This window comes from Toxotes jaculatrix, chromosome 11 (genome assembly GCF_017976425.1).
Source record: "Toxotes jaculatrix isolate fToxJac2 chromosome 11, fToxJac2.pri, whole genome shotgun sequence".
Lineage (NCBI taxonomy): Eukaryota > Metazoa > Chordata > Actinopteri > Toxotidae > Toxotes > Toxotes jaculatrix.
This window is the reverse complement of record NC_054404.1, coordinates 1,407,580-1,435,442: the sequence shown is the minus strand read 5'-3', so window position 1 is coordinate 1,435,442 and position 27,863 is coordinate 1,407,580. Positions and strand designations below refer to the sequence as shown.

Genomic DNA, 27,863 nt, shown 5'->3' with positions numbered 1-27,863 from the left:
TTAGTAATTATTTATTTATTTATTATTTGTTTATGTTTTTTATTCGTTTATTTATTTAGAAATGCAACTTGTTGGAAATTAGGCTTCAGAAAATAATTTCATGGTAAATACGAGCCTTGATTTTATAACTCTTATGAGTCCAACCAGTCAATGCCACTCTGATTGGCTGAGGCAGCACGTCGTCATAAGCCAACTAGTAAACGGCACTCTGATTGGCCGAGGCAACACGCCAAGCTTTTGGCGCGAGTTTTCAAATTTCATCAACCGTCTCTCCGTCTGATTTCATCTCTGTGGAAGCAAGTGGCCGCTCGGCTCCGTTCAGCGTACATCAAAAACCAACGTTTTCCACTAAGTTGAAAGTAAGTTGGTCATGTTTGTTCATTTTATGTTCATTTATGTATTTATAGTGTTAGCTGTTCTAGCTTTGTTGTTTTAAACTACCTAAACCTGCTGTGGCTACTATTGGCATTGCATGTCATCCCATCAGCTAACGTTAGCTAAACAACAACAACATAGTCAAAATGGAATTACTTTTGAAAACGACGGTGCCTAAAAATATTCACGTTAGCTGAAGCTTTAATGTGAACAAGCATTGTTCTGTCGCTAAGTCACTGCTCAGTAACCAGTGCTAGGCTGGTAGCTAGCCTAAGCTAAATTCGCTAAGCTAGCGAAAAGAACAAGCTGCGAACTTTATATCTAGCGGCTCCCTCATGGCAGAGAACATGCTTTTTACATGCTAGCGAGCCACGAAGATATAGGCAGGTGGTGATGTAGATGTATTAATCCAGTATTGGTAGTGGAAGCTCAGGCAACATAGTTTTGCTTACAAATATGGGGACTTGGTGTACGTGTGATGTCTTTAAAGGTTAAAAATAATTTTTAAAGTTCATAAGTTAAACGTGTTAAAAAGTATAAAAATGTAAAATGTGTATTTTCCTTTGGTTCGTGGAAGTTGTATCAGAGTGAGTGTTCTCTACTTTTGGAAACGGTGACAGAGTGAGCGCTCTTTCTGTTAATATTCCAGTTCGCATCTTTGCCGCTCCGCTCCGTTGCTTCAATCAATAAGTTCGGTCAGTAACACAGAGATGGGCTCGTGAAGTTGGTTAATGTGGTTGCACGCGTTTCAGCCAGGGAACATACAGTCTGTAAGCACTGTGTGTGTGTGTGTGTGTGTGTGTGTGTGTGTGTGTGTGTGTGTGTGTGTGTGTGTGTGTGTGTGTGTGTGTGGCTTTCAAAGTGTTCTGTTTGTGTTGTTAGCATTGTTTAGTGGAGTTTGTTTGCTAGCCGCATTACGTTTTGCGTAATGTCCTGTAGTTTAATGTATTTGTGTATTTATGTAGTCACCGTATTTGTGCGTAAGGGTACGCGTGGTGAGAGCAGTGCAGTGTGACTGCAGACTCTTTGCATATTTCTAATAATTTGTCTTTTTCTACTCGTGCAGATGGATTCATGAAACTTGATGACACAGTCACAGAGGACTTTATAAGGATGAAGCAAAGAAGTGGAGGATACACAGCAGTCACTCAGGGCTGATTATCCATTGTGGCGAATGTTGTCACAGCTTTTGTACATTGTCTTCTTTTCTGTATTCAGTATAATTGGTTCTGGTTGGATTTGACCTCAAAACACATTGTTTAGCACTTTAATATTGTTTTAAATTTCTATTGTTGTATATTTGTTGTGATACAGATCCAAGCAGGTGGGCTGTGTAATTTATTTTTTTATTTTTATATTTATTTATTTTTATTTTTCTGTTACCTGCTGTCACTTTCATTTAGTTTTGGCAGGCAATCAAAAGTAAAGCATGTTTGCTTCAACTGATGAACACTGAAGTAATGTCCACAAGCAAATATTCATGTTCCTTGTTTTTACTGTTTGGCAGGAAATTCAACAGAAGTCAAAAGCTTTATTACATGTTTGTGCCAGTGATTAACAAAAATAAAAATGGAAATAAATGAGTGGGGCTTGAATTGTGATTTATTGTAAACCTCTGTGTATAACTGTAGTCCCATGTGTTTCTAAAAAAATGGAGGACCTGTTTCCTGTACCAGTTTATTTCCCCGTAGCTTTGTTGGCTCAGCAGCAAGTTTAAACTGGAAATGCATTACACATTTGTATGCTTTTCCAGTTGTCACCTGCTGCTGAGACAATCAAATGAAGCTATAGGAAAATGAATTGGGACAGTGTGCTACGATGTCGAAAAGACGTCGTTTGGACGTGTCTTTGCGCAATGGGCTGTTACCGTTTGTTGTCGTTATTGTTGTTTTGTTGTCATCCACTGTTTTTCCTCTTTCAAACTGGACAGAGGCTGTTGTAGGCTGAACATACTGTAAATCTGTCAGAGAAATCTGTGATCTGGAGCTTGGTAAATAACTTGGTTGTGTAGGTGGACTGGGTCTGGTCTCATCCTTGCTGCAGGGTTAGCAGGTGACTGAGGTGGGAACATAAATTTGAAGATTTTCCATCTCTGGCTGGAAATTCGTACTTTGTTCTGACTCACTTCCTCTATGCAAATACCACACACAGCTCTGACATTTGATGACACTCACATGTTTTTTTTATTCTTTATTCAGTACAAACCTCAGACTCAGACTTTTTTGTGTTTGGAAGCAACAGCAAAAGCTCACTAGGTCGACAGAGTTGATCTGTGCGGCCAGGGAGCGAAGCTAGTGAGTACATATTTATGTGGTGTCCAGTCAGATTGTAGCTCTGCAGCTGCGTCTCCATCTTAATTTATCATGTTTTTCCTACAGTGTATTTTCAAAAACATTATCCGCTTCAGGACGGTTTTATCAGATCTTCCAGCTTTTAAAACCTGACACACAGCCTGCGAGTACAAGTGTGAGCCAGCTTCCGAACGTCCCTCTTTAGCCCGAATTAGAAAACCTGAGGAATTCATGCTGTTTGTGGTGATGATTTACAAGTGAGCTGCTTCAAATTACAAGCTGCGTTTAGTTCTGCTCAGAGCATTTCTGCGTCCAGCACTGCTGCTTTTCCTCCGAGTGTAAGAGTCTATTTTTGTGGATATGTATATTTCAGCGTATGTGCAGATTTCACTCTGCTGAGCTGCTGATGTGAACTGATATTAACTTTGTGTGTGTGTGTGTGTGTGTGTGTGTGTGTGTGTGTGTGTGTGTGTGTGTGTGTGCGCACATCAGGCTGTCAGCAAGGCGTTTCAGGCAGCTGGTGGAGCGCCTCCTGCAGTTCATCTCCACCCGTCTGTTTCCTGCAGAACCAGATGAACTTCCTCCTCTGGCTAAGTGCTCCTGGTGGATTCCCTCTGCTACCAAAGTGCTCAGCCTGTTCAGTCAGTGTCTCTCTCACAGACACACACATCACCTCAACAACTTTGTACAATAACACAACTGTTATAAATTATTTTATTTGAATTTCTTTCTTTGTTTCCTCAGATGCAGCCAACAGCGTCTCCTCTCCTCCCATCATGCCTTTCACTGACTTCTACAACATCACCCTTGAGCACATAGACTTCATGGAGGAGTACAGGACCTGGCAGAACTATGGCAACTCAAATAGGTCAGATAACTGTCCATCTCTTTCTCTGTCCACTGTCACATTGTTGCTTTGTGTGATACGTACAAACAGGACCTCTGCTGGTTCACTGGCTCGTTTCCCTGTTTTTCCACTTGTGAAGAAAATTAAGCTTCAACTAGTTTCAGGACAATTAACCATGAACGAAGACAAGTTTTGAATAACACAAGAATCCATAGACTCAAAATCCAGTTTTCTTAGTAGAGCAGCGGAGTGGGTGGGGTTGTATCAGGTGTCCAGAGTTTATTTCTCCTGCTGAAAGTTGGAGCATTTCGGCTCTGAGATGGACATGAATCTGTCCTGGTTAAATCATCACAACAAACCACGAGACACTGAGATGCAAAAATTCTGCTTCTTTTTTAAAAAAAATGTTCAAGACTGTGTCCATAACGTGACGAGTGCTTTTCTGTAGGACACGTTCAGTCAGTGATCGTCAGAAGTAACTTTCAGTAACTCTCCGAGATCTTTTACAACAATCAGCAGGGTAAAAACTTTCCAAACACCAAGTTCAAAAATACATAAAAAATAACCCTCAGTTCTCATCATGGCATTTTTTACAATCATTTCCCAGACTGATGGAAAAGCATCTCAGAAAATGGGTGGAAATATTTCTAATGGGCAAAATATCTTTTCATAGCTTGCTTCAGTTTTCCAGAGTTTTTGTTTTGGTCGACAACATTTTAGATTTTACTTTTTGGTTCGGTCGACTAAGAATGAATCAGCTAATCACTTCAGCTCTGAACAGTCAGAACAAGCTGGTTTGTTGTAACTATTGATGAAGTGATAATAAATGATAGAAGAGTGGAGGAGACATGACCAGTGTCTCTCGCAGACAGTGTCTTTGGTCTTGCCTGCTAATAAGAAGCAGGAATGCTAACAGATGTTACAACACATTAGCTGGACTCAGCTACGCCCACAAACCGAGAGCGAACAGAGTTAGTTCTGAAGATTCCTGGAAGTCAGGCTGAGTGTCTCCTCCTGAGCAGAGACGAGCTAACGTCCCCACAGCTGCAGTTTATCCAGAGCTGTGGAAACACTCTCAGAAGCCGTGAAGTCTGTTTCACGCTGCGTCACAGCTCGTTAACGTCTGATAAAGGAGCTGGATCCAGAGTCTTCAGCCTCCTGGCTGCTGTGGAGGGGGATTCTGCTCATTTTGGGCTTGGAGGGTGTTGATTTCAGAACCTGCTCATTTGGTCAAAGTGTATCATTTCAAAAACTCTGGAGAGCTGTTCAGGAATGAAGTCTTTTGTTCTGCTGACTTTAAATGGTAAGATTTAAAGAAACGGATTTAAAAAAATAAGTTTTTAGGGTTATTAACTTTTCATTTTCCTCTTGTCATCTCTCAGATTTTCTTTCTGTCAGTTTCCCTTCATCCTGTCAACGGTGGTGAAGAAAGCCATCATCCAGAAAGACTCGGAGCAACAGATGATCAGTCAGGCCAGGGTGAGGCACACACGCACACACACACACACACACACACACACACACACACACACACAGTTGTAAGGACACTCACACTGACATAATGCATTCCTTAGCCTTTTCCTCAGCCTTAACCAAAGTCTAATTCCAGCCTTTACTCTTTGAAGAATTGAGGACCAGACAAAATGTCCTCACAAAGACAGAGGAACAAATGCTTTGTGTGTGTGTGTGTGTGTGTGTGTGTGTGTGTGTGTGTGTGTGTGTGTGTGTGTGTGTGTGTGTGTGTGTGTGTGTGTGTGTGTGTGTGTGTGCTTGTCTGTGTGTTTTACAGCAAAGCCTGGTCAGTAAAGTGTCTCGCAGGCAGAGAGTGGACATGAACCTTCTGTTCCTCAACATTAAAGTTCGACGAGCACAGCTCCTCAGCGACTCACTGGATGAGGTCAGTGCACGAACACGACCTTCTCACTTCATCTGCTCTGTGTTCATCATATCATCATCAATAACAACGTCTCTTTATATCAGAAAGTAATGAACACTGTAGAAGAAGAGTAAGTTTTCCTCTTCATTACTTTTTCCATCAAGTTTTGTGTCTCTGTGTCCGTCTGAGCAAAGATAATGAAAATGGAGGAAGTGACCTCACAGACAGAAGCAGACAGATGTGTTGGGTGGAAACTGGAATGTTTAAGGCCGTGTGAGGGTGTGATGACAAGCGAAAAATCAATTTTTTGGAAATGTGTTTTGTAATCAGAGAAAAACAGGCAAATTTGTGGTGTGGGGACACTGGGAGAGGGCGGTGAAAATACAGAGCCTCTCATGAGGATTAGCAAGTACGCCTTTAATGTTCCACATTCATGTGTCAACCTCAAGCACGTCGTCTAACCCTGAACCTAACCTAACTGTAAATCTGATCGGAACCCTAAAATCTCTATGGTCTAAGTGATGTTAAATAGGAAGTGAGGTTCAGCCCAAATGAATGATTGTCCACTCGGTTCTGTCCGTAGATATTTGGTCTGCAGAGGAATAACCAACACTTTCATACTTATCTCTGAGTGTTATGGAAACAGTTGTGCTAATTATGTTACAACATTCCTTATGAATTATATTAGAGAGTAAAAATACCGTCCCCCTGCTCCTCCTGTAGCTGACGAGGAAACGGTGCGACCTGAAGAAAAAGCTGCGGGTGACGTTTGTCGGGGAGGCGGGGCTGGACATGGGCGGCCTGACGAAGGAGTGGTTCCTGCTGCTGGTCCGACAGATCTTCCACACAGACTACGGTGAGACGCACTTTCAGTTCCCAGAAGTCAAAGCGCGGGGCGATAAGCCTGAGCCATCAGCACATCTACAGTGCAGCTCAGAAGTCTGGTACCGCATAACCTCCGGTGTCATTTTCACTGAACCGTGAACCGTGTCCATGAATCAGCCTCGGTCAAGTGTGAATAAAGAAAATGGAAAAGCGGAGCTCGTCCAACATGTCCTCAGAGAGAGATGGACAGCAGATAACGCTAAGAATCTGGAGAGTAAATCCTGTTTGATGCAAAGTCAATGAAAAGTGAAGCCATATTTTTCTGAAAACAAACGGAAAGAAAATCCGATTTTTATTGGATGAAAATCAGTTTTTTTTATTGGACTGAGGTCTCAGTGGACAAACTCTGAGTTTTAAGGTCAGTGAAACTGCAGCTCCACGGCTGGAAACTCATTCAGTCAGAGCAGTTCTCATAATGACTGTCTTCTTCTCTCACTCTGATTCTCTTCAGCTTTATTCTGCTGTCGTTACCGTCTGCTGGACTCAGATTATCTCTGTGCCTCATTGTCTCTGGGTCACTGTAATGCTGTCCTCTTGTCCCCTTGTGTCTTTCTTTCTCTTTGTTTTTTTTCTTTTAAAGATTCGATGCTTTGAGTAGAAACTCTCCCGGTATTCTTGAAAAGTGACTGAAATCTTATTGTGGGGGCGTAACTGAACTCACAGCCCCCACCACCACCACACCTCCACCACAGTTTAATGCAGAAGCAGCTCAGACAGTGTCCAACAGCGGCACGGTGCAGTGGATCCACATTAAGTTTCACGGTGAAGAAAATGCGTCACAACATCCAGTGAAAGTTCTCAAACCGCTCCTGCTCTTCTTCTTTATCGATCCAGATGTTCGGTATGTTCCAGACAGCTGTTATTTCCAAGAAATCGTGTAATGCGTTACTGTGTGTGACGAGCTCACCTCCTTTCAGCTCCAAAGATCGTTTGGATCTTGTTGAACTTGCAGCTCACAGATGGGAAAGTGGATCACGCTGCAGGAGCAGGTTCCTCAGTACATTCTCCCCTTTACTCTGTGTCACCGCTGAAAGCCGCGATGTGCTGGTTGTCCAGCTGTGGTTACACCTAAACATGACTCAGCACAACACCGCTGCTGCTCTACAGTTACCGGTATCTTATTCTCACCAGTATCCCACGAAAAAAACAGAACCAAAAACGCGTCCATGTCTCGATTAATCCAAACTTAGTTCTCCAGTGAATCTTTGTTGCAGCAGGTGTGTGTGCGTGTGTGTGTGTGTGTGTGTGTGTGTGTGTGTGTGTGTGTGTGTGTGTGTGCGTGTGCGTGTGCGTGTGTGTGTGCGTGTGCGTGTGCGTGTGCGTGGGGGCGTCACTCATGTGTTTTAATGGATTTTGGAAACAGTGAAGCTCAGAGGAATCGGATGTTTCAGGCTTACACACACACACACACACACACACGGTTGTTGACAGTTGGATTCATTCTTCGCTGGTTTGGATCTTTTTACGGGAATCAGAAGAATAATATAACGAGCTTGATCCTTTAATCTTATGTTGTAACCCAGCGTCCTGATTTAACATGCTAGTCACACATTCCAGTGGCTTATATAACCAGTGTGTCTTCTGTTCACCACTTTGAAATTGGTGGCTCTTTGCAGATGTTTACAGATGTTTGCAGTCTTAGCTGTTGTTTTTCATATTTGATTGATCAACTCAAAGAAATCAGTTGAGCAACGGTCTGAGGCCCCAGTAAATTTAGCTCACTGCTAAGAAGCAGTGGAGAGGACTCACACTGAGTAGAAACGATTTTATTCCCAATCCAAAGTGAATTGACTTGTTTTCACATTTACTAAATGTGAATAAAACATTTCTCAAGCTGAACTTTCTCCTTTTTTTTGTTCAGCAAGTGTGTTTCCATCGCTGTTGCTCCATTATTTCCTTTGACCACAAGAAACATTCATGTGGGGTAAAAACCTTTTTACAGTATTGATACAGAAATTTGCTGTTTGAGTTCAGCTTTTTAGTTCAGTACATTGGAATTTGCATAAAAAATGCTTGAATGGGAACCAAGCAAAGGTCTGTCTGTGCATCTGCCTCCTCCCTCTCTCTCTCTCTCTCTCTCTCTCTCTCTGTCTCTCTGTCTCTCTGTCTCTCTGTCTCTCTGGTCAAGTTGTTCTTTCCATCCTCCTTCCATCTTTCCGCGGTCGTCTGTGTTTTTGGTTCCAGGGGACGTCAGCCCAAAGCAACACACTCAACGAAATCTGTGTTCCCCTCATTAGCAGCACAGGGAAAGCCCCGAGTCTGCCTCACACACACACACACACACACACACACACACACACAGACATACATACTCAGCTGCACACAGGCAGGTGCACACACACACACACACAGGCTCTTTTATGCATGGAGCGGTGTCAGTTTCTGGTGTTCGGAGATGTGAGCGGTCCAGATGTGTCTCCGCTCAGAACAGACTGCTGCTGTTTCTCTCAGTCAGAGCTGGAAAAGCTGCAGCTTCAGGTTCTGTCCAGTTTATTCTACTTAAACTTATTTATTTATTTATTTTAAATCACTGGCACGTTTTAACACACTGTGAATGTTGACGAGGTGTTGACAGGTGATGTAGAGAGAAAACTGTGAAGGAGCGATGTCATTAAAAGTGAAGCGGCAGTGACACAGCACTTTATAAAAAACTGACCAGTCATAGTAAAATGGAATAATGTGTGATGTGACTGACAATAATGATTTTATTCGCTTCTCTATTTAATTGAATGTTTATTGAATATATAACTTTGGAAATTCCATCCTTCTTCCTTTATTTATTTCACTTTTCTTTCTTTTCTTTGTTCCTTCTTTCATTTTGCCCTTTTTTTCATTTGTTCTTTTCTGCTTTCTCTGCTCTTCATATTTGCTCTGTCTTTCCATCCTTCAATGTTTTCATCCTCCTGACATCCTCTTTTCTTCACTCTAATGTTCTGGTCCCTTTTTTACATTTTTACGTTTTACAGTTTGCTACTTCTGTCTTTCCTCTTTTCACCCATCTTCATTTTGTTTCCTCCTCACCTTCATCTTCCTTCCTTTCATCCTTGCCTCCGTCCTTCCTCCCCTCCTTCCTTCATCCTTTATCTTTCCTTTAGTTGAATTCTGAGTAACATTTTGGTTTAATTTTCAGGGATGTTCACCTACATGAAGGACTCGCGCTGCCATTGGTTCAGCAGTTGGAAGTGTGACAACTATTCTGAGTTCCAGTTGGTTGGGACTGTATCCTTTATTAAAAACAACAACAACAACAAACATCAGCGTGTGCACACACTGTTTACATCTGTTAAAGGTAATTCATGTTTTAAAGGATTCTTTGGATTCTGATCTTTAAGTTGCTCGTGTTTGTTGGTCAAAGTTTGAAGTTAGTTTTCAGAGTCTGTGGCTTCAGTTTGATTTTGATTTGACCTTCACTGGATTTACGGGATAAACGATGATTCATCGTTCTTCACTGGTTCTAATGGGCATATTTATAGATCTTTAGCTGTTGGTTGTTCACACACAGTCCTTAAGTAGAAGACACTCTATAGACGTTTTATATACTGCACACTGTGAAGTGTGGTGGAGACAGATTCTATATTATGTCTTAAATAAAAGGGGAGAGTGTGCTTTGGGACATTTAACCGAGGTTGTGGATTAAGGTTTTACATTTTGTTTGCGTGTATAATTTTATACTTTTTCCCATAAAGAGCAGCTTGTTTTAGCGTCTGCACAAACAGACCACATTAGCATTTTAATGGTCTTTCATTAAATTCATTTTATTCACCGTTCTTCAGTGGTTTGTTTCCCGTCGACTAAACAGCAGCGTGTCGTGCATCAAACTCGAGTGTGTGGGTAATGTGCAGACAGGCACACACACACACACACACGCACACACACACACTCCTTTATTCCCCCTCCCTCTCACATACTAAAACCACAGGGGAGAAAGAGATGCTATAATGTGTGTTTTCAGGCTGTAAATCTACACACTCGACAAATATATCTCAAGCTAAATACGACTTTTTTAAGAAAATAAAAATAAAAATAGAGAGGACTTGAGGCTGTAGATGCTGTGAGCAGTGTTTGAATGTGAAGTGACTTTTTTGCCGTGGGATTCTGAGCAGCCAGCGACTGACAGGGTGCACGAGCTAACACCGCTCACCCACTTTGTGATCATCAGCTTGGAATCAGACTGATTTCAGATCTTACCGAGGTTCCAGCTGTTTCTGTGTCGCTGTAGCTGCTCCTGCACTGTACTGTGAGCTCAGTCCCGCATCTTCAGCAGTGATTGTATTAGAATACAAACAGTAGCAGTAGTGTAAAACATTCAGCTTGTGGGACGGTCAATAAGGAATGAACTGAAGGCACAAGATCCTTTTGCAACCCAAAGTATTTAAAATAATTCATGTACACTCAGAAGATGCTCACCTGATACCTGACGGGAGCCGCACAGACCAGGTGTGGGCAGAAATCTAAGCTTTTATCCAGAAATTATGTTTAACTCGCAAACACAACACAACACACAAAAAGCAAACTGATTTGTTCATGTTTTTCTTTTTGCTACAAGATCAGAGAAAGTAAGGAAAACCAAAAAATACTGTCAGTGAACAGCTACTCTGACTTGACAGATATGTTGATGAACAACTTTTCCTTGAGGAAAAAAAATAATTGAGTGGTGTTATGTTTCTTTCAAAACATATTTGCTGTTTCAGATTAGTACATGTGTAATTTCTCAGTAACAGAGTTGGATCCAGCAGCTTTCCAACTAAAGGCCACATACTGTACCTCAGACAGCTGCTGCACATTTTTCCCTCCTCTTACAGCTTGTTTTAGCAGGAAATGAGCCTTTTTTACCCGACGCTCACGGTAACTGCACCATGTGGACCTGCGTTCAGCGGGACGCTGCAGGGTCGAGCGATCAGGTGGTGGTAGTCAGGTGGAATACACACTGAGGGTGTGAGCAGCGTTAGCTTTTCATTTATCCCCATCGACAGTAAACCTGCATCTGTTTGCATCTTTCAACTCACTTTTTATACTTTCACACTCTAACACTCTGAAGGCTCTAACAGGATTTTTTGCAGCACACTCTCCATCTCAATCAAGGTTCATTCAAAACAGTGAGCTGTGACTTTCCAGTGTCCATGAGCCATTTGGGATATTGTTGACATTATTGATTTATTATTGGTGGATTATGACTCAGTTAGAAGGGGACACACTGATAAGTTTGAATGTTAAGTCATGAATTTTTTACTCTGCTACTGCAAAGTATCTCTGTCGTTGTTTCTGCTATTTGTAAAATGTTCTTCCAGGACTATATGCATGTGTGTGTGTGTGTGTATGCATGTCTGACTGTGTGTGTATATACACTGTATGTATGTAGGTGTGTGTCTGTGTGTGTGTGAGACTAGAGAACAATCCAGTAATTTAGCCTTAGTTACTAGCCAGCTGGGAACTGTCAAAAGGTTATATAACCTAATAGCTCCCTGTCCCTTGCCAGGTTATTTTGTGTGTGTGTGTGTGTGTAGGTGTGTGTGTGTGTCTGTGTGTGTGTGTGTGTGTGTAGGTGTGTGTGTGTGCGCGCTCCTGGGTGTTCCATGCGTGTTCCACATGTGTGCTTGTGCTAAGAGCTAATTCATCAGTCTCCCCTGTTACTGTTTAGTCGTCATGGCAGCGTTGCGTCACTATGGAGATGGAGCGGTGGAGGGAGGAGGAGGCTGGAGAGAAAATGTGTAACAGAGAGAGAGAGAGAGTGAAACTAACAGAGAGAGACAGATAAATGAAAAGCAGGGAGATGGTGGTGCTTTGGAGGTGGGGTGATATTTTTGGGGGTGGGGGGTAAAATGGAAAGTGTATAAACAGATGTAAACAAAAAGGGAACAAACACCGATGAGAAGGCAGAGAGGAAGAGAGAGAGAGACAAAGTGAAGAAGAGCGAAGTACAGAGTTGTTCTCTGTGCACTGTGTGAAGCACATCAGTGATACAGCTCAGAACATGGATCAGCTGAGAACAAAATCAGAGTATCAGCTGAAATAATGAAGAACAGGGCCTCAGCATCAGCCTGACCCAAACCCAAACAAAGACACACAGTGACACAGTGATAAAACTTTAAACAGCAATAAATCAACAGTGCTTAAAGAAGATAAGCTGCCCAGTAATGACATAGTCACAGACTTTACAAAACAAAGCTAAAAACATTACCTTTGCAGAATCTGTTTCTTACTGTTTGTTGTTTTGTGGCTCGTTCACCAATGAAGCAACACAAAGTTTAAGATTCAGTCTGGCAAACAGAAGGAAGTGGGCAGAAAGACAGACACAGAGTGGGCAAAGAGAGAGAGAGAGAGAGAGAGAGAGAGAGAGCACTTTGTTCAGGCCTGTCCCATAAAGGGAAGATATATAAACGAGGGCCTCCAAATGCTTTCTGTTACACTCTCTTTGATATCTCTCTCTCTCTCTGTGTGTGTGTGTGTGTGTGTGTGTGTGTGTGTGTGTGTGTGTGTGTGTGTGTGTGTGTGTGTGTGTGTGTGTGTGTGTGTGTGTATACTTTTATGGCTATACACTGTGAGGACCAGTTTGAGTTTTAAAGCACCTGTTTGAAGGTTCAGACCTGGTCTCAGAGCTCAGGTTAGAATCAGGTTTAGGTTCAGGGATCAAGGAATGAATGATGTCAATGACAGGTCTCCACAAATATAGTAAAACAAGGGTGTGTGTGAGTGTGTGTGTGTGTGTGTGTGTGAAGTAAAAAAGAGAAGCCAGTCTTTTTTCTTTTATGGCAGAATGAGTTTAATGTAGATGAATGACTTCATTGTGTAAATTCACTGTGTGTGTGTGTGTGTGTGTGTGTGTGTGTGTGTGTGTGTGTGTGTGTGTGTGTGTGTGTGTGTGTGTGTGTGTGTGTGTGTGTGTGTGTGTGTGTGTGGCCGGGCGATGGCGGGTTCATGGACTAAATGTCCCATCCACCTGCAATTTTTTCTCCATTTATGTCTGAGGGGCGGCAGCCCAACACACACACACACACACACACACACACACACACACACAGTGTTCTCAGCTGCCACATGTGGTGACCATATGTGGTGTAATTGTGTGTGTAGGTTGAATGTAGGTTCTACTTAGAAGACACACACACACACACACACACACACACACCGACATGAAAACAAACATAAACTGTACTATTACCACAACCATTAAGGTCATTAAGAAGTCAAACACACACACACACACACGTTTGTACTTCTGTCTTTGTGAGGACACTCCCTGATTTTTTTAAAAAGTTGAATCATGTTCCTGAAGTTTTCTGTTCAATGTCTGAACATTTTTATTGTGTGTATCCCATGAGCCTTAGCCAGAGGTGCCCCCACTGCTCACCTGACCCGTCAGGTCGTGGGCGTTGCTGTCAGATGGGTCGGTTTTTTCCTAAACTATCCACCAAAACCAGATATTTATCTTCAGTATCCAGTGAAAAGGATTGGATGGCTGGAGGCGGTAGCTCAGTGTTTTTCATACTTACAGTGAAAACAGGGCTCGTGAGGTGTAGGTTGGTTTCTGGGGCTGCTCAGGCCACCAGAGACTCCCGGTGATGGTTTTATTGGTTTACAACCATTAATGTCTCAAACTGAACGTGGAGGAGGTTTTGTCCCTTTTACCTCTGGAGCTTCTGTACTCACACACAAACTAAAAAAAATTCATACAAACAAATGAAGAACACAAATCACCATCATGATCCTGGGAGGTTTATGGTGCATATTCATATTTTATGTGTGTGTTTCCTTAACCTGCCGTTACCAGCTGATGGGCTTAGCGGTTTACAACAGCATTGCTCTGGACATCCACTTCCCTCTCTACTGTTACAGGTGGGTGTGTGTGTGTGTGTGTGTTTCCATTTGTCACGCCTTCGCAGTGTTTTCTCTCTGGATAGAATCAGCCCTGTTCTGGGCGTTTGGACACCAGGTTGTTCAGAACAGAGACACACTGTACAGAGCAGCTGTTGCTGTTAGCCCTGCGGTCACGCTGCTGTGAAAACGCCATCACTTCTATTCACTACTTCAAGGCCTTAATAAATGTTCCATATAAACCTGTGTGTGGGCAGCTGTGGTATCTCACTGCTGAGCCATGTTTGGGATAAACGAAACCTGTGACCTGTCATTTACTGTCATTTTGTTCTGAATGTGTATCCTCCCTTGCAGGAAGCTCCTCACTCCACCTACTGCACCATGTGACCAAAATGCCCTTGTTGGCATGGCAACCGCCACCCTGGACGACCTGCAGCAGATCATGCCAGTAGGTGTCTCAGCCTGATCCGTCACTGGTTTGAATCCCACTGTGTGTGTAGAAGGCTTAGTGACGGTTCACATTGTGCTTGTTGTGATGCACATTGCACAGTAGAAAGGAACGCTCAGCATATTTACCTGCACACTCTGCGTGTAGCTCTACATAAAGTGACCTGTTCAGTCTGAGTTGTTTTAAAGTTTGTTAAATTAAAACTAAAAAACTCTAAGGTCTGTCTCTTGCATTCCAACGTTTGCATTTCTCTTGTCCGTCACTAGAGGGTGCCAGAGTTAAACATTCGCTCTCCTTCTCTTCACTTTCACTCTCCTAATCCCCTTAATCATCGTCTTTGCGGAGTCTAAATTTACCTTTGTGTGTTTCTAACAGATTGAAGTTGAGTCCATCACCAGGTTTTTTCAGCTTTCTGAGCTTTGATTCAAAGCCTCACATGCATTTTATCATCTGCTGTAACTTTTCCCTTCCTGTTAATGTGTTATCTTATTGTTTTTTCCATTGAACATTATTTTATGCACATTTTTATTTTGTAAACATTTTTTTAAATAATGTGCAAAGTATAAAAAGTTCTTCTCCTTTAATGTGCTCACCTTCAGCCTTCATGCACACTCAAACTTAAATAAGCTCCAGATCTTGAGTTAAACACTTTAGTGTCTGAATAACAGCCTCCCAGATTTTTTCTACACAGAATATTTGTTTTGGTAAAATTCACATCTAACTCTTTGTTGATGTAACGAAGATTTAGAAAGTTTAGGCTCAGTTGTTGAATGTTCCCAGATGTGAAGCTTTTTCAACCACTTCAGCTCATTTTCCTGTTTCTCTGCCGGTGTGTCTCTCATGCTCACACCCATTTAGAAATCCAGCCTTACACACTGCTCACACACACACACACACACACACACACACACACACACACTCGTGTGTGCCAGTGCCAATGTATACATCACAGTTGTACATATTGTACTCACCTCGTGTACTTTCTCTCTCTCAGGGCAGAGTGTATTTGATTTGACAGTGAAGCATCTGAACACGTTTTGGTTCATATGAACATGTTAACGTCTCGTGAGTGTTTCTTTATGTTGTGGATGCAGTTCATGCATTTTAAGCAGTTTGAGTTTTTAACTGCAGCCCACAAACACAAACAGCTGGAGAACGTTTTCACTTGAATAAATCACAGGAGCAGGCTGCACAGTGCAAGACCAGATTTGAGTCATTTCATTTAATGACAACAATGTTGTAGATGCAGGAGCCTTTGAGCAAGGCATTCAACCCCACATACCTGCTGCAGGGGCTCACAGTTTTTGCAAAACGTTGCTCTGTTTTTTTTCCTCACTTTGAAACAGAAACACACTGTACACACACACACACACACACACACACAGTGAAGTAACAATTCACCAGTGTTGTGCAGCAGCTGAGGGAGAAAGATCCTGAACTGTCTCAGTTATCTGAGTTATCTGATCCACGAGCTGCTTCACATCCAAACCACCTTCAGCATGTAGGTCGAAAACTCTGGGTCTCACTAGGACACCAACACACACACACACACACACACACACACACACACACAGACTGGGGGAGTGCTATAACTGGCCCTCTGGTTGCGTAACAGCAGGGTATCAGATGTGAGGCCTGCGGTTGGCAGCACCACCATAGCTCTGGTGACTGCACAGGAACAGATTCATTCAAACTTTATTCAGCAAATTCCTGATTCAGTCGTTTTGGTTCAGAAACGTTTAACATGTTTTATGTTGCAGTCACATGGAAGCAGAGCAGTAAATCAAACGGTGAATGAATGCACACAAGGGACAGGTGATGATTTGTCAGTGATATGTAAAGACAAATAAAGAACTACACGCACTGTGAAGGTTGTCTGAGTTCCTCACCTTCAACATTTCACACATTCACATCAGAAGGTCTGATGTGAACGTGTGAAATGTGAAAGTCGTCACACTCAGTTCTGATGTGAATGTGTGAAGTGGAGCTTTGGCTCTTTGCTGATCTGAAATGTTCCCAGTTTATCTGGGATGGAACCAGTGTCCTCCTGGTCCCGGCTCTGTATGCTGCTGTTGCAGAGGGTTTTGCTGCTGGATCCTGAACTCTGTGTCTGTCTGCAGGAGCTGGCTCATGGTTTGGGAGAGCTGCTGAGCTACGAGGGAAACGTAGAGGAGGACTTCTACCTCACCTTCCAGGTAAAAATCTACACTTCACAGTAAAACTTGAGGAGGAGGCTCATGATGTGCTGCAGAAGTTTGTTGTTACCTTAAAAAAATACCGTAAATATCAACTTATTCGCCTGGTTTCTAATGAACACACACACACGTCTTGATTTAAGCGTCTTGGCATGTCTGACGGTGCTGACAGACAGCTGTGACTGATGTCACTGCTGTGCTGTTTTAATAAAGTTTATTTTAGAACAGAAGGTGATCTGTATCAGTCCCACTGATGTCAACGGTTTAGTCAAATGCTTCAGGATCGTTCGCCACCTGTTCACCTTTACCTGTGAAAAATCACATTTTCTCTCTGGATCAAAATTCACATAATGATTATCTGTAAGTTTTCAGTTAATTGTAAATAGATTTGTTGTAAACAACGTTAAAAAGTTGCGTTATGAGTCACCAAAGCTCAAACGTAAGCTCTGTCATCATCTCAAACATGACCAGGTTCCTCACATGAAGTTTCACATTACATGACATCAGCGTGTTTTATGAAACAGCGCAGTCAGACCAGGCTTCGCTCTGCTACTGAGCGTAGTAACCGGTTATAATGAAGTGCTTTATGGTTCAGCTGGGGTTATGTATGAAGCAGAAACATATGTGGAATGAAAGATGATGTAAAAACCTGAGTGGAGGTGTTATTTTAACCCACAGTGTGAGCTGACTGCGAGCTATAGGCTGCTCACGGTCACACCACTGTGGTACAGCTGAGCCCACTGACCTGCCCAACACTGGATCTCTGTCTGCGTCTCATTTCTATAGCTGAAACATCACGTATATGTTTGTACTGCTGCACTTGCAAGAACCTCACTGACATAAATGATTCCCTGTAACTCTAATTTAATTCTAACCCTGAACCCAAAGTTTATAAATGTTCCACACTGAAGTGTTGAGTCTCACAGCTGTTTGCAACCGACACCTGTAACACACTCACTAACACACTGTGGTCAGCTCGAGCTGTTACCTCTGCATGGGTTTTAATAGCATCAGTTAAACTGCTTACATGCTAATGCAGCGCTCTTTCTTTTTTATCTAGTTAAACTGCATCTTCTTTAACAACATGAAAAGATTTTAGAAACTCTTCATTTACAGGGTGTAGATACATGCACCAGCATCACCCACGTCCCATCATGCTTTGTGTGTGTGTGTGTTTGTGTGTGTTGCAGGTGTTCCAGGAGGAAATGGGCATCGTCAAATCCTACAACCTGAAGCCCGGAGGAGACAAAATTCCCGTCACCAAGCAGAACAGGAAGGGTGAGTCCACGCCGAGAGTCACAGCAGGAACCTCATACCTCAGCACTGAGTGACGGCCGAGTCATTCGCTGCTGGAACCAAGGCACATGCTCAGACACACAAACCACCTTTATTTTATACCTGTATGAACCTGCATCCTGCAGAGTGATCAGACTGCTGTCCACACTGGAAACATCTAAACATCTTAACCTCCTCATTTCATTTAAAATGGCTGCACTGTGCCCTTTGACAACCTGAAGTTTGTAATCCACAGTCAGGCTTAAAATCTGCTCTCATGCTGTTGAACATCATGTGAGCAGCTACACAGAAACCTGGCTCAGCCCAAAAGCTTCTTTGTTCGTTTGAAGAGAATGAAGTGGAGCCGAGAGAGTCAGCTTTATGTCTCTTATTAAACCTTATTTTCCATCCAGCGGCTCATGTTGCCATCATGGCCCAGCTCTACGCCAGTGTCCCTCTGTGTGTGTTAAACACAGGAGCCAAGGCCGGAGGGTAAATGGATAAAAGTCTGTAATGGAATATTGAAAATCTTTGTGTTCTGTTACTTCTCTCTCCACAGAGTATGTCCAGCTCTACGTCGACCTCCTGCTGAATAAATCCATTTATAAACAGTTTGCTGCCTTCTACCACGGCTTCCACAGTGTGTGTGCCTCTGATGCGCTCATGGTGAGTACACTGTCTGTGTGTGTGTGTGTGTGTGTGTGTGTGTGTGTGTGTGTGTGTGTGTGTGTGTGTGTGCACTGAAGGTCAGCTCAGCTGTAAAAGTAAATAAATGAAGTAATAATGATAATAACCGTGTCTCTTAGGACAGACTTCTTCAGCTTTAGCTTTAGCCAGGAAGTTTAATTCACTTACTGTATGTGAGTGAAATGATGCTGGTCGGGGGCGTGCACTCGATGACATTGCCTGGAATTCAATAAGCAAAGTCAATGGCCTCCATTTAGCAGTAAGATCCATCCAGGACAGCATCGCAAACAATATGTGTAACATGGCAGAACCAGGCCATGTTTACTGCTACTGCTCTTCTGCTTACTCTCAATGCACATCTGTGAGTTTTAATCACTACACTCAAAACCTGCTTCACAAACTCTGACGGAATTAAAGATAATGATTAGAAATAAATATTCGTATATAAAGAGGTTTTTGGTTTTCGTTTCTTTTGGACCTGGACTTTCCTCCGAGCTCTTTGTCTGAACTGAAACCCATTATCTGCTGGTTCTCATGGACTGAGTGACATGTTACGTACCAGCTGGAACAGCAGTGGCCTTACTCACATTCGTTCCGAGATAAACGGTGTCTATAAATTTCCTGTACCAATATTTCAAACATGGCAGTTATGTAGAATTTATCGCTTCCTGTGCAGCGACAGTGAAAGAACAAAACCTTTTTATGTAGAATCACTGTTGTGTTTTAGTGGGAGAACAAAACACACCCTGGTGAACTGAGCCTCTGAGTCTTTCCTCCCTCTGCTCCATCGTGGAGAGAAGTTTGCCCAAAAATGGAGCCGAGGCAGCGAATTCTGTTTGCCTTCCTCCTTAGTCAAATGTTTGCTCTCCCTGATAAAGAACTGCTGACTCACAGCTGATCATGTTGTTGTTTGGTGAATTGTTGGGAGGCACTTTTGCTTTTTCAGAATGATTTTCTTTATAGTTAATATTGTTTTATTTCTTCTTATTTGCACCTTTTTATTTATTTATTTATTTTTTAGAGAATTACTTTTTATTTAGTCTGGAGCCAAGTTAAAAGTAAATATCTGTAGATCACCATTACGTTATCGACGGTTTCCCTCCCTAAGCACCTTACCTTGAGTAGCATTGTAAAGCTTCTAATTCTAAAGTGCTGTCAGGTTAGGTGTGACCTTTGGCCTCTGACCTCTCGGGTCCTGACCCACACAGTTTATCAGGTCTGGTCAGAGGTCTCATCAGACAAGTTCATGTGTGATTATTATGTGTGTGTGTGTGTGTGTGTGTGTGTGTGTGTGTGTGTGTGTGTGTGTGTGTGTGTGTGTGTGTGTGTGTGTGTGTGTGTGTGTGTGTGTGTGTGTGTGTGTGTGTGTGTGTGTGTGTGTGTGTGTGTGTGTGTGTGCAGGAGTCACACCTCCAATGTGCTCGGTAGCAGAGTGAACACGCTGAAATAACTGTCTGACCACAGATAAGACGGACAGATGGACAGTCTGACTGAGGTTTATCAGCTGAGAGCCTGAAACTGGGTCAGGCGAGGGACAGGCTGATCCAGACCATGAAGACACAACAAGGACAAGTCTCAGCTGCTCAGATAATAACTAACTCCTGCCTCCTCTGTTTCCCACAGTCTTTCCTGTGTTCACAGATGAACTCTGCAGTTTCTGTGTGTTCATCTTTGCCCACAGGTTCCCAGTGTGGCACAAACATATTCATGATGTTCCAGAATCACACCTGCTTTAAATCAAGGCCATCGTTCTGTTGTCTTTCTCAGAGCAGAGGACGCTTTTAATATGAGTTTGTCAAATGAAGAAGTTTTGAAGTTCCAGCTTTGAAAAACAGTCTAACAGCTGCGTGACCTGGTCCAAACGAACACACACCCGTCTCATACTCAGCTGCTCTGACTCTTTCACAGAAAATGAGTTATTTTTCTTGTTGTTTTGAGCGGGTGAGTGTGTGTTTGATTCACCTCTGCTGTTTGACCTACATCTGTGTCTGTCTCTCTGTCTGCATCTGTCTCTCTGTCTGTATCTGTCTGTCTCCTCTGTTTGTGTTCGATCCTTCAGTCACGTCCACATTAGCTGACGTCCTCGGATGTGATGAGGCAGGCCTGTGGTTAATTTGTAGGTGTGGGTGTGTGGTTTCAGGCTGTGTGTGTGTGTGTGTGTTGTGACATACAGAGACAGTTGTGGAGTTTCTGTCTTTCAGGTCATTAGAGAATCAGACAGTGTCAAACTCTGCGTTTTGTTGTTTTTGGCACCGTAATGTTTTTATAAAGTTTTTTAATTCGAATTTTCTGTATCTTCGTGTCAGTGCGACGACCGAACCAGTGAACAAACAGTGAAGTTGCTGTAACCAAATGGTTTTAAATGATTAGCCTGTCACATCTGTATTTTCAGTTATTTCTGAAAGCTTCTCTGATCTACTTTTGTCATGTTTGCTGTTTGTGATTCACATGAGCGACTGGCAGAGTCAGATTCCTCCTCTGTGCAGACTTGCCCAGCTCGTAAGACATTAGGTGGTAAATACTGCTACTGTTGTGCTCATAAAATCTATTATGCAATGTCACTTTTCCGTAGTCGTTAATAAGAAACAGACTTTCACTACTGTGAACTGCACTGACGATAACTTTTTGACAGTTTGACACATTTTTTTTTTATCAGCTGCTCTGACGAGGCAGAACTTCCTGTTTCTGCTGCTCATTTACCGGCGGAGTTGCCCTAAAACGACGCTCTTACATCACTCAAGCGGCGGAAATGATTGTTGCGTTTGACTGCTGTTGTGTTTTAGTGGAAATTCTGCAGAGAGCCTGATGTTGGTTTATTTAGCTATTTCCATGAAATCTGCCCCACGGCTGCTGTGGGTCAGTGGGTCGAGTGATCAGTGTCGTTTCAGCAGAAGCCACTGACGTATTTATAATAGTCATTTCTATAAAAAAGTAGTTTTCCTGTTAGACTCAAACTGTACCTGAGTGAGGCATGTGTGGGAAATGATGCCTGAATTAACTTGTGCACCAAATCTAAATAACACTTGTCAGTCTGTCAGTAGCGTGTCTGTACTGAGGAGTCCTCTCTTGCCTTTGCAGTTGCTTCGGCCGGAGGAGGTGGAGATGTTGGTGTGTGGCAGTCCGGAGCTCGACATGAGCGCCCTGCAGAAAGCCGCTCAGTACGAAGGATACAGCAAGACGGACGCCACCATACGGTACGATGCTTCCACTTCCTGTTTGCTGAGACTGACCAACTGTGCTCTGCAGTCTGCACGCTCACTGCAGGAAGTGCAAGCTGGCCCTCAAACCACCGTGCATTTCCTTCTCACAGACTGACCCACGGCTGAGAAGCACCCAAAACAAATTTACTACATTCTTTACAGGTGTTTCTGTGAAATACACAAAGAGCGCAGCTCGTTTCAGACAAACTGGAAAATAGAAATTTATTTTTTCTCAGCTCAACGAGAAACAAAGTTTGTTTTCTTCCGTTCCAGTGAAAGTCAGTGATGATTGAAGAATGGTTTGCAGAGTGGTTAGGCCTCAAATGTTCACATGCAAGGCATTAATGTAACGCACACACACACATACACACACTCACACACACAGAGATGTCCTTCAGTTCTTTTGTTTCCAGCAGTAGGGGAGGAAAACGAGCCGACGCTTGTCAACCACAGATAATGTAACTCTGCACGGTGCTGACAGCTGACAGCAAGCAGCTGCAGGCCTGTTACACAACTTCAGTACTGTCTGTCTGACTGTGTAACACTCAACTGGATTTCTCAGTCCATCATGGTGGAAGATCTGCGAGGACAGCGGTAAAGTTTGGTTTAGCCTCGTCCACACAGATTCTTCCATCGCGGAGCAGATTTTCTCATTTTGTAAAAGGAATTCTGATTAGTTCAGAGAGAAATCTGTGTTTCGCACCAAGAAAACTTCAGGATCATTTTATTAATCACAACAAAGTTCTTATTTGATCTTTTCTGTCAGTTCTGATGAATCTTATCAGAGACTGATCACTGAGATCTGTTAACACAGCAGCATCACACCAACGAGCAGACTCATGTGAGCGACACTGAACACAGATATGATGTGACACCAGTGTGTGTGTGTTGCACCAGGTGTTTCTGGGACGTGGTGCTGGCCTTCCCTCTGGAGCTGCAGAAGAAGCTCCTGCACTTCGCCACAGGAAGCGACCGCGTGCCTGTCGGAGGAATGGCCGACCTCAACTTCAAAATCTCCAAGATCGACGTTCCAACCGACTGGTAGGTTCCAAAAGCCGAGCCCAGAGCTCAGACTGGTCACTGGGAACGGTGAATGTACTGAAGGAGAACGTGGGGAGGCTCTGGACGAAGGTTTAATATTCAGAACCTTTAACCGGATCCATTTGTCTATGTTAAACCAACAGTTTGAGACAGAGTCTCTCTTCACACTTTAAGGACCAACCGTCTGTCTCCTCACTTTATCCCACTTTACAGTTTGGTTGTCCAGAGAGTTTGAGGTGCCTCACAGATCAGATACAGTAGGTGAAGGATTAACACCGTAACAGTTGTACTGAACTGGCTGTAATCACAGACGGCAGCTGATAAGAGTCATGGTTGAACTTTAACAGCAAAAAGCCCTGAAACTGGGTCAGAAGACGAAGGCTGCTCCACCACTGTGGTTTTACACACACACACACACACACACACACACGGGATAGCGAGGTGGAGAGGATAAATAGCTGGAGCTCTATAAACATGTTGTGAGCAGGAACAAATGCTAAAACAGGAGTGAGATTAAATTCCTGAAAACATGATTTGGAAACTTTGATTTTAACTAACAGCTGACAACTTTAGAACTTTAGAACTTGTCAAAGGTTTATCGTGATGACTCGTGTTTTTATTATTCTAATTATTTTTCTTCTTCCTGTCTTCGTCAGGTTGCCGATCTCTCACACCTGCTTTAACCAGATCTGTCTGCCTCCATACCGAACCAGGAAAGAGCTCAAACACAAACTCACTATCGCCATATCCAACGCAGAGGGCTTCGGCCTGGAGTGACAGACAACACACACACACACACTGTTAGTAATGCTAGCTATCTGTCTGCCACAGCTACCACAACTCGCCTTATGTCTGTCTGTGGTCACGGATCAGACTGTAGAGCGAGTGAGTTCTAATGTCTAATGTCTGATGGACTGATGAAGTTACGCTGGGGTTGGACTCGTCAGTTTTCCAACACTGAACTTGAAATTTGCGGCAGATCATTTGGGAGCACTGACGCTACAAACACTAGAAATCGATTTTGATTTGCACACGGGCCGTGTTAGTTCGACAGTAAGACAACCCCGAGGAAATATACGTGAAGTAGTTCTCGCTTTTCTATATCAGTAGATTATCAGTCTGCCTTCCGAAAAACTTTACGGGTCAGATTCTGGTCACAGTTTCATAAAAGATCACATCACTGAAAACATATCACTCATACTGTGTCGGGTCATTTCCCCAGTGTTCTCTAGAAACCTTATGTCACCAAAATAATACACTTCTTATAAATTATATTACTAGTTTGCTCAGGAAATTATCGATATTACTATTTTCAAACCACATCAGCAGGTATTTGCCTCCACTGACCCTGACATTTTTTATGCTCCAGAGTCGAACAGAGAATCAGGCTTGAGTTAAAAACGCTCAGATTACAAAGTTTAATAAGAAACTTTAAATCCACGAGCACTCAGTATGAATCCAGTTGAAGCTTGAGATAAAGAAATCTATTTTATTTTGACAGCAATAAGATACAGATAGAAGATAGAAGACTTCCTGTTCCGACTTCACTGCTTTGGTGACTTTTTAAATCTATTTTTATGAAGCATAGTCACTGTGTTTTATATCATTTTGCTTTGTTTGCAGCACACTGTCAGGATATAAAGCTTTGCTGGGAGAAGAATACGGTTTGTGTATCGTGAGATGTAGATTGTCTTGTGAGTAGTTTTGTCATTGATGTTTTTTTGACATTGCTGCCAAAAGGCCGCAGCAGAAATGTTTTAATTTCGTTTTAATTGTTGTGATTTTATGACGGAGCTGAACCAGAGCTGTTGATCGACAGATTCAGAAATGACCAGCAGCCTGCAGACAGATGCTGCACATGTTAACTTGTTAGCTGAGTACAGAGCAGAAGATGAGACGGGACGGGAGAGGACGCCGTCCTCTGAATGTCCTGCTCTGTTACTGACATGTTGATAGTCATTCTGGTCAGTTTCAGCAGCTGTGACCGAGCATTCAGAGATTCTCACATCAGAGTAATCACAGCTCTAACACTCGTTTCTGACATGCAGTGTCTAAAGTTTCCTGATTGGATCAATCCTGGAAACACAAACCCAGCGTGTCCCCAGAAGATCCCAAACTGCACATTGTGATGTGAGTGGTGCTCAGAAATTATTATTATAGAATTATTATTATTTAAATGTTCCTCCTGCCTTGTTACTTATAGTTCTGCTTTTTGTTGGTGGAAAGCTTTCACTCAGTGAGTTCACATGCACTTAAATAACCAGTTTAATGGGGGTAACAAGGTTACTCTGGTAATTGATTGGGGGTAATTGTCAGTCTCCAGGAGAGATCAGGGGGAAACGTCCCGTGACGGTGACAGAAACCAGGTTTCTATGATCTGTCATTTACATGACAGTTAATGAATCAGTTTACTGGAGAAATCGGACTTTAACCAAACGCTAAATGCATGTAAACACACTGAATGTGAAGCAGCTACGGGAGCTTTCTGCGTTAGCTCACACAGCGTCAGCCTGTTTCTCCTCTGGCTTCTCCTCTCCCTGTTCCCTGTAATCGCTTCATCCAGCATCAGGTCACATTCAGAGAGTAAAGACGTTATTTCACTGGGTCTTTAGATCTGTATCACTTGCTCAGGGCAGAGCCGCCTAAAATCAGACGGCCACGGTGGGATCCAGACTCTCTGCCTCCAGTGCAGCTTCATGCTGCCGCTGCTGTCTCCTGTCCAAATCTGAGCGGTGCTGGTTTTAAAGACTTGGCACTGTCCAAAGACCAACTGGCAAAACACCCAGAAGTAACCAAGCAACAGTCAAGCAGCTTGTATGGCTGCACCATTCAAACCTACATCAGTCGGATCTGGGTCAGTCATTCACCCACTTCCACTGAGAAAAGCTCCTTATACAACAGTGGGTCCTTTCTATCATTTAGGGACACGTCCAAAGCAGCAGCAGGAGCCAGAGGCAGCTCCTGTCCGAGCATCTGTGTGAGCAGGACTCTGAGCCTCATTCACATCACGTCGCACTCATCGTAAAAACGAGCCGCTGACTGGAACAGTGTCAGCGTCTTTGTGCTGAACAGAAAGGACGCAGCCTTAAAGTGGGAGATGTTGGAGGACGAACTCGTCCTCAGACAAATGGGGGAAAAAATGTAATGTCAGAAATTTTTTTTTTTTGAAGTGTTAATCTGACCCAGGTCTGTTGTGTGTTAATGGGACCAAACTGTGTCAGGTTATACAGTGGGATGGCGGTTTAACGACCTGGTTAAAAATCTGTTCGAAAATAGTTCAAACAGATTCAGAGGATTTGATGAGATGTAATTATTCTAATTATTAATAGACGGCACGTAAAAGAAGAGAGAAGTCATGTGTTTATTATTTAACAGCTGTAAATGTTCACATGTTCGTCAGTGTCTGGCAGATGTTGTGTACACGTAGTTCAGGTGGGTTTTAACATGAGCTGAACATTCGTGACCCATGTTTTTGAAATCTGTTATGCTTCTGTGTTGCCTGAGTCTTATATAACGAATGTTCTGCCGTGTTTCCATAAGTGTTTAGCAGTAAAAGCAGACGAGGCGTCGTTCCTCTCTACAGAAAGATTTGCTGACTGTGCTTTTTTTGTTGTTGTTGTTGTTGTTGTGTTTGTTTCTTCTCTTTTTCGATCCACATCTTGCTCATTGTCACATTCACCCTGGGAGCTGCAGCAGTCCTGTGTCTATGAAAACATTAGAGAATCACCCTGTCATGGTGTTTTCTGTTTTTTCACACATGCATCAGCTGCAGACCTGTGAAGAAGCTGAGGGCCCAGAGGGGCCCGAGCAGGGATTTACTGAGCTGACATGTCCACACATTATTTGCCCTAAATGCACTTTTTGGTGTTTTTCATATTTATTATTTTTAATAAATATGAAATATATTATTATTTTTAAAACATTTAAAAAATACTAATGATAATTAAGGAAAGGAGATCTGCCAGTGCAGTGAGACTGTTTCCCAAAAAACAGCTTTTCTGATTTGATCATAAAGGCGTATTTATCTCCAGATTTAAAAAAAACAAAACAAAAAGAATTCGATTTTTGTTTGTTTTATTTTCTTTGATGCTCCCGTTTCAGTTTGCTTCAGAGATGTACAGTGAGGTCATGCTTTGACCTTCATGTGAAACAAACAGTGAGAAAGTGCTGATGGAGCAGAACTCTGCATCTGGAGTTTTAAAAAACAAGCGTGCACAGTTTGTCTGCTGCATGTCACAGTGAGACGCTCGTCCACTCAGAGGGAAGAATGTCCTGTGAGTTTGGCGTTTGAGTGTTGTTGCGTCCACATGCTCTGCAACACACTTTCATTTCGATAAATAAGCTGAGACTAAAGCAAAGGTTCAGCTCAGAGATTCACTTTCACACACACACTCACACACTCACTCTGATCCTGTTTCTTTACTGCAGACACCAATTAATGCCCAACAAAGCTTTTTCTCATTCTTACTTTCTTTTTTTCTTCTCTGTCTGTCTCTCTGTGGTGGTGAGGTGTCCTACTTTAATGCCGGGAACGAGGGATCTTATCGTTTATTAAACAAACAGAAATATGTAGGCCATGGCCAGCGCCGCTTTGTCACTCAGTAACCCGCCAACAGTCCACCATTATCTTTTTTAATAGGAGAGCAGACTGGCTGCGTCAGCGATTTCAGCCTATTAAAACTTCAAAAATAATCACACAGTGGTGCCAAGTGTCGGGACAATGAGCTTAAGTTGGTCCTTCCTTTGATTTGCTGCTGTTGTCTCGATGCGCTGTAACTCAGGCCTTTATCACCTCGTCATGAAATCCAGTCCAGTTCATCCTCTTATTGATTAGTTACTGTCATATGTACACATGGCTCCTGATACATGAGGGGAGGGGTGGGCGTGGCGCTGTAGTTATTGGTGGTTTGCTGTTGACACTTTGGTTAATA

General features: G+C 42.8%; 1 protein-coding gene across 5 annotated transcripts in view; it reads left to right on the top strand.

The window, feature by feature from the left end:
• hectd2 (HECT domain containing 2) overlaps positions 1-26,514 on the top strand; it is a 39,485-nt gene extending 12,971 nt beyond the window's left edge. For 2 of the 5 annotated variants that reach the window (XM_041049396.1, XM_041049398.1), the window contains exons 9-22: positions 3,159-3,307; positions 3,411-3,534; positions 4,896-4,992; positions 5,303-5,410; positions 6,113-6,245; positions 9,405-9,493; positions 14,043-14,107; positions 14,441-14,534; positions 16,655-16,729; positions 17,920-18,007; positions 18,564-18,670; positions 21,770-21,885; positions 22,789-22,932; positions 23,589-26,514. In XM_041049396.1, coding sequence (XP_040905330.1) covers positions 3,159-3,307; positions 3,411-3,534; positions 4,896-4,992; positions 5,303-5,410; positions 6,113-6,245; positions 9,405-9,493; positions 14,043-14,107; positions 14,441-14,534; positions 16,655-16,729; positions 17,920-18,007; positions 18,564-18,670; positions 21,770-21,885; positions 22,789-22,932; positions 23,589-23,709 — 1,510 coding nt within the window. In that variant the 3' untranslated portion in view covers positions 23,710-26,514. Of the gene's footprint in view, positions 1-3,158; positions 3,308-3,410; positions 3,535-4,895; positions 4,993-5,302; positions 5,411-6,112; positions 6,246-9,404; positions 9,494-14,042; positions 14,108-14,440; positions 14,535-16,654; positions 16,730-17,919; positions 18,008-18,563; positions 18,671-21,769; positions 21,886-22,769; positions 22,933-23,588 lie in introns of all 5 variants that reach the window. The other 3 variants (XR_005894869.1, XR_005894870.1, XM_041049397.1) reach the window with 3 other exon arrangements.
• Positions 26,515-27,863: the final 1,349 nt, after the last annotated feature.